At 39.4% G+C, this 12,157-nt stretch overlaps 1 protein-coding gene across 1 annotated transcript; it reads right to left on the reverse strand.

The window, feature by feature from the left end:
- Window positions 1-1,133: 1,133 nt before the first annotated feature.
- arid5a (AT-rich interactive domain 5A) lies at window positions 1,134-8,983 on the reverse strand. Its single transcript, XM_071924440.2, has 7 exons — window positions 8,947-8,983; window positions 7,555-7,634; window positions 4,562-4,727; window positions 4,376-4,428; window positions 3,851-3,948; window positions 3,605-3,764; window positions 1,134-3,488 (listed from the first exon to the last, which is right to left on the reverse strand). The coding sequence occupies exons 1-7, from the start codon at window positions 8,948-8,950 to the stop codon at window positions 2,259-2,261; spliced, it is 1,791 nt and encodes a 596-aa protein (XP_071780541.1). The 5' UTR covers window positions 8,951-8,983; the 3' UTR covers window positions 1,134-2,258.
- Window positions 8,984-12,157: the final 3,174 nt, after the last annotated feature.

Consider the following 12,157-nt stretch of genomic DNA (forward strand, 5'->3'; position numbering starts at 1 on the left):
TAAATAGGAGGCAGTTGGCATAGTATGCTGTAAAAGAAAGTCTGATTAGGCATAGACAGGATATGGGCAATTCACAAGGATGCGAAGCGTGCAGATAACAACTAATGTATGTTCTTCATGCATGTGTGTAACTTTGCAGTCACTGTTTGAGGTAATTGGTCGGTATAGGAGACAAAGTGTTAATTGACTGTCACTGTCACTTTGCCATGAAAAACATAACAATATAACACTTTAACACTTGTTCGAAGTTCTCACCTGTCAAAACATGGGAATTAATAAGTGTGTGTGAGGACTTCCTAGTTCCTGACCAATCACGCCTTGTGAAATTTTGAGAGATTCCCACACTCAATGTGCCATGTGTGTTGGTCTGATGGTCTCCTCTTCACAATTTTCCCATCTCTCTCTCTGTTTTTCTCCCTCTCTCTCTCTCTCTCTCTCTCTGGCTCCCTCTCTCTCTCCCTCCTCCTTTGTCTGTCACTCTCTCTCAGCTGCAAAATAAACAGAGATGCCCTCATCTGCTTGTCTTTTTCCAGCTGTCTTGTGTCAAAGCACATGGTGGCCTGCCTGAGTCAGAATGTCAGAAAACTCAGATTCCTCTGTTCCTCTTTCCCCTCTTTCCTCTTCTCTCTTGCCTAGGAATTCCTTGTCATTTTCAGCAGTAATGACTCCTCTATCTACTGAGGCACTGCCACTGTTGTGACTCTCAGTATTGCACAATTTATATGCAGGAGTCAATCATTCTGACAAGACCAGCTTCGAGTCTTTCTCTGCTAAATGACGTCCTGTGCTGTTGTGTTTCTAACACCAGGTCACACCACACATTACAAAAGTGATGACAACAGTGACCCCACCTGGCGAGCTGGACTCACCATGTGAAGCGGATCAACAGACACCAACGATACAGGTGCCATTCATGCCCACAGACAAACTTTAACTGACTTAGAACTTCAACTCTGTTATAAAAAGTTCAAATAAAGTCCTCCTCCTACTCCTCACACTATATTTAAAGGCCACTGCTTGCTTGTTAAGCTTTTCATAAATTAAATTATCCCTCACCTCTCCAGCTTTAGCTCTGCCAAAGCCTGATAACTCAGCTTCTGTCATTCTCAGAAATAAGAGCTCAGTAAGACCACAAATTTTAATCACAACAATTCTTTGTTCAGATCAGTTACTCTGCTGCATCTGATACATTTGGATGAGATTTGCATAGAATGATTTCTTGGAATATATCCAACACTGACACAAGGCACATATTTATACACTACTTGTGTTCAGTAGACGTCCGAGTACAGTACAGTGATATAGTTGCTTGGTTGTTTTCAAAATAAAATATTGAAATTGTGCAATTGAGTAAAAATGTGCAAGACCTGTGATTTTTTTTTAAATTCATTTTGGCACAATTTGAATTTCAAATGATTATCATTAACAGAACTGGATGTACTAGATGCAAATAATCCAACATGCATTTAAGCCATCACTGGGCTATTTCACCAGTTCCTCAAGTAGCTATAATCATTTGAATGCAGGTAATCAGCCCAATTTCCCAACACTTAATAACATTCCTGTACATAAGGCACTACGAAAATAATTTGGGTCATAATCAAAGATATGTCATTAAAATAAATACTGTAGGTTTTTTTTTCCTGTACATGTAACTTCTTTGAATGAGATTTACAAGGCATTCATTTTTCATGGGTGACTATCAGATTACCACTTCATTACCACTTCATGAATATATATGCTGCAGGTCATTGTGATCAGCAGAGATCGGATTATAACAGTGTAGCTTCTAAAATGTTTTAATGAAACTACAGTTGAAAATCAACACAAATACATATCATTTATATATAAGTGTATAAGTATTTTATCAACTCCCTAGTTCTGCAGGGAGTTGATAAAATATGCACTCGATTGATGCACTTGGACAATTCAATATCTTTCACGGTGTTCCTATAAACATTTGCACCCTCACTGGGCTGCCTTCACCCTTCTCCAGCGTAGTTTACTGATGGTCATGGAAAGTCAACAGTCAATAAATCCACTGCAGTCATAGATTGGCTACTGGGGCGATGGCTGTATAAGCAAAACCCTGGAATAGCCATATAGTACATACACAAATATAGTATACACAAATATTTCTGTTTACCTCTTTTAGGTGTCTGCCAAATTTGCTTCTGCCTTCACAGAGTACATACTAATGTGATGCATTGAGGTCAAATAAGATAAATTCTTTTGACTTCAAAATCTATGCACAAGTATCACAGCTTGTGAGGATAAATGGAATTCATGCCAGGTAGGGTATATCCAGTCTGGGGACTCCACAGAGGAATGGGGTAGGGGTATGAGTAAATAGACCCAATGAAGGGAGAGTGGGCTGGACTCATTGGGAAATGACGGTACACTGGCTGAGAGTGGGATAGCCTCATTCTGCTGGGGAGAAATGGGGGGTGCAGGGGGGGTTGGTGTCGAGAGTCTCTCCCTGCTCTGTCGTAGCCTGTTAGGAGGACGCTGGAATGGGACAGAGACTGTTGAGTAGGCAGAGGTTTAGGCAGCATTGTCCTGGATTTCTCCCTCTTCTCTGTCTGATAAAGCCAAGGCGCCATATTTTGCAGCTTCTTTGCACAAGTCAGTGAGTCATCGTGCTGCACCAACCTGCTCTGGTGCAGTTTATAGCCTGGCGGAAAAGGAGCGGGTCGAAGAGGTTGCACAGATTTTGGAATAACTTTGGTGAAACTCGAGGTAGAGGTCGGAACCCAGTCAGACTTTACGATGAAAGAGGAGGATGTCGATAGCAGACATGGGTGAGCAGAATTTCTGCCGCTCACTTTGTGGATCGGCTGCCATGCAGAGTCTTTAGACTTGCCTTTGCTGGAGTCTGTGGTCAGTGATTGGGGGCTGACACGAGAAGCGTCCTTATTCTGTCCTGCAGGATCTTTAGACATCGGACTGCAGCTCAGAGACTTGCTGTCCTCACTGCAGCCAGAAGCGTTGTTGATGCTGCTGGGATGGTTTGGGGGTAACTCTGTGCTTGATGCAGGCTTATCTTCATTTCCTGCTGGACAGTCCTCTGATGAAACAGAGTAGGGGGAGGGGCTGCGGGAAGAGGAGGAGGATAAAGGCAGCGGGGAGCCTTCAGAGGAGTTGCAGTTGTGACTGGAAGAAGCCAGAGCTGGAGACTGGGAGCAGCGGATGACAGAGGGCCTTTCCTTATCGTCGAGGAGGATGGCCTGGGCCACGCGCTTCTTCTTCTCCAGAGGAGAGATGACCTCTCCGGCAGCAGCTGGGATATGACCGGTCCAGGGGCTCGATGCAGGGACCTGGACAAGGTGGGAACAGGCATAGACAGAAGGGCAGAGATCGCCTGCCGCTCTGTTTGGCTGAGAGCAGTCTGGATGGAGCCTATCGGAGGTCACAGCCCATGGAGTGGAAAGAGCATGCATCCCTGCTTCATTTTGGCAGGCAGCCTCTGGCCTCCTCTGGGCATGTAGCTAGAAAATATTACAGGGGTCATTTTCACACATGAACAACAAAGAGTGGAGCAGAGATGTATGAATTTCTCTTATCTCTCTTTTTTTTATACCACCAGAGATATACTGTATGTTACCTCAGAATCCATCTCCCTATCTGATGAAGTCCTTTTCCTCTTCCCCTCAGCCTTGCCGACCTTGCCATCCAAATTTCTCTTGTACTGTTTCTGCGGTTTGCTTGGAGGCAGAGGTTTGTCTTCTTCTCCTCGTAGGTGTCTCTCAAAGGGCAGCACCAGCCTGTCATAGAAACAGATTACTTTTATGATTCAGAACTGGTTGATGTAGTGACTTGATTGACAGGTCGGAGGCAGAGGCGTCTTCACCTCTCATAGTGTCTGCGGGTGCAGGTAGCAGCACTGGTGCTACCTGGGCTTCCTCCCAGCTCGTCATACACATTCTTCCAGAGACGCCGCGCTGTCACCTGTTGATGAACATAGCGAGAAAATGTGCATTTATAATACCACAAACCTAATTTATTTTCCACTGAAAGAGGTGAGAAGCTCTTGAGAAAAATCAATGGCTCATCACACCAGGTTCAAGGTGTTGCAAAATACCAAAATGCCTCTGGTCTCTTCCTCTAGTGTCATTTCAATAAAACAGTTGCATTCTCTGATCTTGTCCCCAGAGTGGAAACATCAAAAACAGCAGCACATGGGGTGTGATGCACAGCTCAGTGGCCTATACCTCTTCTAATGCGGCAGAAACTGTCTTGTTGCAGCCCCTGACCTATAGTTCATTTTCCACTTTGAAACCACTAAACTCTGCAGTGGGTTTCTGCAACACCTTCTGCAGTTACCGTCTCTCTAAAAATACTTGAATGAACACAGCCTTTATAGAATTGTACTCACGGAATCATAACCTCCAAGTTTCTCAACAGCTTTGTAGATTCTCCAAAGGTTAACTGAGAGTAGAAGAAAACACAAATGCATTGGAACACTATTAATTCTATCATTCACATTCAATTTCATTTAATCAACATCCCTCAAAGTTTGAATATTGCGTCAATGCAACAGCAAAGCCGAATGTAAACTCACTCTGCTTGAAGCCCAGATGTGGAATCCTTTCTATGGGTGTCCCTCTGTCCTTCATAAAAGAGTACAGATTTGAAACAAATGACTTCTCCTCGATCTGTACTGCGTTGGGCCTCGCCCCCTCCTCACATTCAGCGGTCGAGTCATGGATCTCAATCATAGAAGAAGTCTAGATAGAGAAAATAGAGATGTTAGTAAAAGCCATAAGGAGAAAAAGCATTCTGAGACTGAACATACAAACCGTGTTTTTGGAAGCAAAATCAAATGTATAAATGTGGACTATGCACACTGGACTGATATGAAAAATAATTCTAGAATTAAAAGTAGTATCAGAGATGGGAAACAAAGTGACATTGTCATCTCTAGGGACACAAATGCTGAAATGAAACATCAGAATCAGAGGGTAGGCTTTTACCGCTACTTTCAATAGATAACCACTATACATCCTGTCTGGAGAGAAAGCAACAGACTTGTGGGGTTTTTGGTCTAGACCTGCCAGTCATTGGTATCAGAGATGTCACATTGAAAAGCCAATATAAACTAGTAAGAGCTAAAGAAGAGATGTATTCATGCTACTTTGAGGTGTAGCACACAATGGATATCACTGGTGATCAGTTGAAAACGTGTTGAAAAATCACATTGAAAAAAATATACTACTTTGAAATACAAGCAAATTGGTTGCAATTTTCTTGTCATTTTTATATCACTTTAATTTATTGTCAAACTATAATTTTCAAGTAGACTTTAGGATAGCAGGATATGCCCCTGTAGAAAATGTCATATAAGCAAACTCAAGTACAAGAAATTGACAATGTCACTATTTGTGGTTTGCAAGAAATGAGAAATGAAACAGTGGAGGCACGCAGAAATTAAAATCACCAGTTTGAAAGCCTTCAAGAAGAGAAGTGCCCAACAGCAAGTATTCAAGAAGAGAAGTCCCCCGCATAAAGCTGTTGATGCAGATAAAACTTCTTTTTCTATTTTCGCTCTCATGCCTGAGTTAAAATAAAGTGCCATTGTTTTTACTGCTGGGACAATTTCCTTCATCGCTCATCTGTTTTGCATTATCCAATTCTGATTTCCATCGAATGGCTTTGGTGTTTCGATTTGGGGCAAGGTCCTTTTAAGGTCTGCTTCTGATAAGACCAAGTCAGTGCAAACTGAAGACTTGGTGTTAACCTCGTTGTTTTTGATGTGTACAGCATGTGTGGGATATATCACATGACAGCTATTAGTTCCCACAGAAATGATATTTTTTCTACTGTGTTGGCATTGATTCAGACAGCACAAATATAGTCATTATAGTTTTGTCTGAAATGAAAGAGGAAGCTATTTCATGATAGAAATTAAAATGTGAAATTCTCATTATTGGATCCTACGTTTAGAGTGACAAAGTTTTTCTGTCATCAGAATATTTGTCAGAGGTTCCTCTGAAAAGCGAAATGAAACACGGCCTTGACCTGCGTAGGCTACAGCGTAGACATTAAACCACATTCTAGCTTGGCTGAAATAGCGGGGAAATCATACAGATGAGTGACTCCAAATGAAACTGGTGTTTCCCTTTAAATCATGTTATGCCCAAATTGAGAGCAGTAACAGTACTAGCGTGCTTAACATGTTCAACCACCACTGGGTTAATTTACTTTGATAGACATTGGATGTCAAAAAAAACCGCAATGGACAGTGCCGATATTTCAGTTTGAATCACTACATTAAGAAGCTGCTTTATTTCTGTGGCATCCATTGTACAACAAAACAGCTAAACATGGTTTCATATTGAATCAAGTTCCTCTCTGCGGTTGCTGGTTCCGAGAAGTGGGCCTCTAGAGTGAGTAATAGTGAAGGTGCAGGCCTCTAACCAAGATATCCCCGACTGAGTCACAGTTCAGCTGCGCCACACTGCTGTTCCCAGCCAACAGCCACTGGCTCCTAGTTTCCACGGTAACTCTACAGCACCACAGGCAGCACCTCCCTTTCTTTACATCACCTTCTTTTACCAGGGACAGATGTTTGCATGTATTTCTAAAAGAATATCCCCAAATCCTATTTCATATCCCATATCCAAATTCCCTGAATTTCTAGGTCTATGGCTATACAGTACACTAATAGATCTGCATAATATTTCACTTAGCAGACCAAAGTGAGGCTCCCTGTTTGCCAAACACCAATTATAATGACGTTATAATTGCATCATTTTACTTGGTAGGCTATCTTGCGTAATATTCGTTGGTATTCATGAAGGTCCTGGGAAATGTATTTACTTTCACACTCATCGCGTTCGTGTCTAATCCACAAAACTTTCAGGTTTATGTGTCAATGGTTGCCTACAGGAAATGTCTGCAGGCTGAGCCACACACTGTAGCCCCTGCACTGCAGATCACACTCTAGACTTAGACGGAATATCATTGTGAAACATTCAGTTGATTTCCACTACATGAAATTTTTTGGAAAATGGCGTGGGTGATGTTGATGTCAATGTGTCGATATATGACTCTCACAATGATTGTCAGTGGCGTGCCTGATTGATGCTATCGGCAGGCCAGTTGTCACCACAGAAACCACCAGGCTTTCAGCTAACATCAGCCTTGGAAATTTGATGAGCTAATTTGTATTTCTCATATTGTATCTCTCATTTTCAATTACCAGAATAGTGTCTGTAAGGACCTCCTGCAGTTTCTGTATGTGTGGATAATGCCGTGAAATATTGTGGTGTGTGTGTGTGTGTGTGTGTATGTGTATCATGGGCCTCTTAGAAAACACAGCAGAATCATTTATTCCTTATCACACATTTCAGATTAGCTACCGAGATGTGACAACTTTACTGTACACACCCGATCAGCACTTCAGAATTCACCATCATCTCAAATTCGCTAAAAAAGGGAAATGAAAACACAATGTGTAACTCAGTCTGAATAGTCATGTCTGTAGTCACTGATTAACTGTAACTGATTAAAAGACTAACTGACATTACATTAGCACTGACAGAGGTTCTGTACCTGGTTCGGCTTCCCTCTCTCCTCCTCACTGGCTGCCGCTGGCTGTGACATCTCACTCCGCTCCTCTTCAGCTTCCAACACTGACACGAGACACACAACACACACAAAAAAAAAGAAAAAAGATAGTTCTTCTTCAGTGGTTCATTATGTGCTGAATTGGTGCTTTATGGAATCATTACTGTTTGAGAAGCCACTTGAACATCTAAACTCCTCTTCTCAGCTATTTGAAGAACCGCAGGCCCATTAAACAGAACCAAGCAGTCCTTCAGTATAGGGAACTTCATAAACTGTAATGCTATACTACAATCTAAATAGATTATAGTATAATCCTTTATCTAAAAGGATTAAAGTCGAACAGATCTGTAATGTTTCCATGCAGAAAAAGTAATTGTTCTCCATCATTATTGGGTATGGAATAGTTTAGTAATCAAAAGGTAGTGCAATGATCTGATGGTCTTTCAACAGAAAAAAATCTGTAGAACATGTCAGTAACCAGTAACTAAATTTGATATAAAACCGCAGGTTGCAATACCACTTCCTGCTTATGAACATAACAGGTCTGGTGTGGCGCATTGTATGATATTCTAATACATAAAATATATAATAGTGAGATGACAAAATGAAGTATTAAATCCCAGTGTATAATCCCAGATATTGAGGCATGCATGAGAAAAAAAAAAAAAAAAATTACATATATAATTATTTCTCATGCATGCCTCAATATCTGGGAACACATTTGCTTATTTCTTGGGAAAGTGCAAATTGAATGTTAGAAATCAAAAGCCATGAGAATGACTTGAGAATGAGGTGGATTTGTCACTCTGCAGAACTGTCAGCTCAGTGGCTCTCAGCCCACCACCCACAGTGATATCATTTGTGTGCAAAACCAATATGCTTCTCCTTTGAGATCACTTATTTCCTGTGCTGTGGCTTGAACCTTTAATTCTGCTTTCAATAGCCTCTAACTTCTCCATTTCACATGGTGAAGAAATATCTCTGATGTATGATTTTCCTAACGCTTTAAAATATCTTGTTACTTTTTATGGGTGTGCTGCTGTGTGTATAGAAAACTGCATTTGCTTTGATGCTTTAAGATAAGATAAGATTTTGATCTCACAACATTGCAGTAGATTAGTTTACACTTACTTGAGATTGTTAATAATTGTTTTTTCTAAGACACTTTATTTTTCAAATCGAATGTTGTTTCTTCCCAAAACGATTCTACTGATGCAAAAACAGATATATTTCATAGATTGTTCTTGTCATAACCAAAGTGCTCTAAAATGTTTATTGTCATTTAATACTGAGTCAAGCTCAATATCATATACGTTTGTACATAACAGTAAAGTTTGAACAACATCTGATTACAATCAAAATAAAAGTAATTCTCACCCATTTCAGGAGGATGTCTTCTTGTCACTCGCTTCAATGTGTTTTGTTACAGTAATTCATGCGGCACTCTATTCAACTTTACACCACAAAATAGGAAGGCGTCTCCACAGGACAGTTTCATTGGTTGACAAATCGCACCACAGCAAGTGCATCTGGGAAATTGAGTTTTTTGACTGATGTCTCACAATATCTTTTCTTTATGTCTCTTTATGTCTTTCTTTTACATTAGCAGTTAGTTTTTATATGGATCAAGCTACTCCAACCCATTCTTGGGTTACTTTGTCCCCAGAATCTTTAGAATATCATGATAACATGATAAACATGCAGTTTATTCCAATTTCCAGACTGACGGGAATGAGAAAAATTGTTTATTATGTTATGTTTGTGTCTATAATCTTATATACAACATGTAATTTAGTTATTGTTCTGAGCAACACATGGTTTCAAAAGTACCTGTAATCTGATCACAGTTTTTTTTTCATTAATTGTGCTGTGATCTGATCTGAGATCAGATTTTGTAATACTGTTACATAGAATTCACAGTAACTACAAACCCTGTCAAATCAGAGATATTATATATAACCACTATATTTTTATGACTCAGCAAACCAAACAAACCTTCCAAACAGAAACGCGATGTATGAACACGTTGTAGCCTTGCTAACTTTACATTAACATTACACTTTAACATTACATATAGGGAAATACTACCAAAAATTATTATGTGCATCATGAGAAAACTGTATACAAGACATGACTGATCAAAATTAATTTATTGCATATAAGCTGAAGAAGTGAAAGAGACATTTGATTAATGCCAAAATAAAAACATTTAAAGGAGTTTTAATGTGTTTAGATAAAAGCATGAATTACTTTCTCCAGATATATAAATTATAAAAACAGCTTAGTTTTGGAAATTGCTCTCAAATGAATGAATCCAGACTGCAGCACTCTCTGTACCTGTTCATCAATGGTTAATTCAGCATCAGAAATTTATTGCAGCTGCCTACCCATTGACTAACAGACTGCCTATTTCACTATGAATCAGATCAGGTGTTGCGGGTGCCAAATGATACCATTTCTGATTTCTGAAGAAAAAAAAAAGTTGTGATATAGCACTTTATGTCAACCATTGCGATCTTCACTGGGTTTTATGACTGTGTGTCGTTGACGTAGCATGGAGAGAAATATTGTTTTTTCTGGATCATACAGAAAAATAGGAGCATGTAAATGGAAAACAGGTTGGGGCCTAAAAAGGAACCTTGAGGAACTCCACACGCAATGTGTGTTGAAGAAGAGAAGGTTGTTGTGACAGCATATATTCTATATGAGAGGTATGAGCTGAACGGTAAATTCAAATTACAGCTACAGTGTCAAAGGCTGCAGTAAAATCTAAAAGGATTGAAATCTTCTGCTAAAAGAAGCTCATAAGTGACTGTAAAAAGGGCTTTCCCTGTACTATGCTTTGCTCTAAAACCAGATTGGAATCTCTCAAGCATGTTGTTTCGACTCATAAAAGCTATTAGTTGAGTTGAAACAACTTTCTCTAAAACCTTACATAAAAACCGAAGATGAATTATTTGATGAATACACTGAAGAGTGATTATGCTGCACTCAACATTTGATCCACATTTCCTCCACATGTTTTTGATCTTTTTGAAAGGGGGATGCCCTATTCCTCCATCTGTTGCGGATAGGGTATGACATTTCAATATGATTAACATTTAAATGTCAAAATAACCAACTATCTGTTGACTGTCCTAATCTCGGAGGGATTTTTTTTGTTTGACAAATCCAAAACAAGTTTTTTTGCTATATAAGAAGTAATGCAAATTGTGATTATGTCGCTGAATATGATAAAAAAAAAAAGGCCTTTTGCAAAATTACTGTAATTACATTATTATTATTCTGTTAATATTCAACACAGCTCCCATATCAGTGAATTGACTCAGAAATGACAGAAATTAAGCCATGTGTGTTCCATCCTTGCCTACAATTACTGAATATTCAGTTAAAAAGAAAAAAAAATGAGATAGGGCTATTTAGATATCTGTTTCAATGCTTTACTTTGATGGACTGTTAAAGTAGACATTTGATGCAGACACATTTTTCGTGATAGGCTTTGTAGGAAACTTAATTTCACTCTCAGAGTTCTTGTGAGCTATCTCTCTCTCTCTCTCTCTCTCTCGCAAAAACATCAGTTATAAATTTGAGAAAATCCCCAGCTATTCATTTCAGACTTTCACTGACATAGACATGAGGTTGAGATGAGGACAGCAGAATGTAAATGAGAAAGTGTTAGAAAAAAGAAACTGCTGTGATTCCAATCAGAAATGTCTTCATGTCTGAGTCACTATTGTTGGGAACAATTTACCAACCTCTCAGTGGCACATGAGAGCAGTCTGATTACAGTCATGATGAGAAACTGTATATAGCTGAGACAGAGATCTTCCACACTAAATGGTTTTAATGATCCACTCTGTAGGTTTGGGAATAACAACTGACTCATAGAAGTTTAATTTGTAATTGCTTAAAGGAAGGATGTAAAAAAACAAAACACTGTTGTCTGTCTGTGATCTGTTGTCTTCAGATGTACAGTATGTTTGAGTGGAGACTAAAACCTACTAAAAGGTTGATTTAAAGGAATAGTTCACCCTGAAAATCTACTCACTACTCACCCTCATGCCAGTTGAAACACAGGTGAAGTTTGTCCATATAACACACAGGGAGGTTGCCAGCACAACTCCATAGCAGCCTTCTCCAAAACAACTGAAGTCAGTGGGGACCAGTTCTTCAGAGTTCCAAAACGAGCTATATTTACACCATCATTTAGTGCAAATCTTAACTACAGCTGATTGATTTGCAACAAATAATGGTGTATAGGTCTTTCTATTCACAGTGTGATTGTTTGGCTGTTTTTGTTTTGGAACTCTAAAGAACTGGTCCCCATTGACTTCAGTTGTTTTGGAGAAGGCTGCTACGAAGTTGTGCTGCCAACCTCCCTGTGTGTTATATGGACTAACACATTTCACCTGTGTTTCATTTGGCATGAGGGTGAGTAGATGATGACAGAATTTTCATTTTTGGGTGAACTATTCCTTTAATAGGTGAAGTATGCTTGTAATAAATAGAATGTTTGCTTCCCAATGTTGGTAAATTTGAATAGATTTGTCAATTTAAGATTCACAGAAAATTAACTATTATGTTTTAT

The sequence above is a fragment of the Centroberyx gerrardi genome, chromosome 8 (assembly GCF_048128805.1).
Source record: "Centroberyx gerrardi isolate f3 chromosome 8, fCenGer3.hap1.cur.20231027, whole genome shotgun sequence".
Taxonomy (NCBI): domain Eukaryota; kingdom Metazoa; phylum Chordata; class Actinopteri; order Beryciformes; family Berycidae; genus Centroberyx; species Centroberyx gerrardi.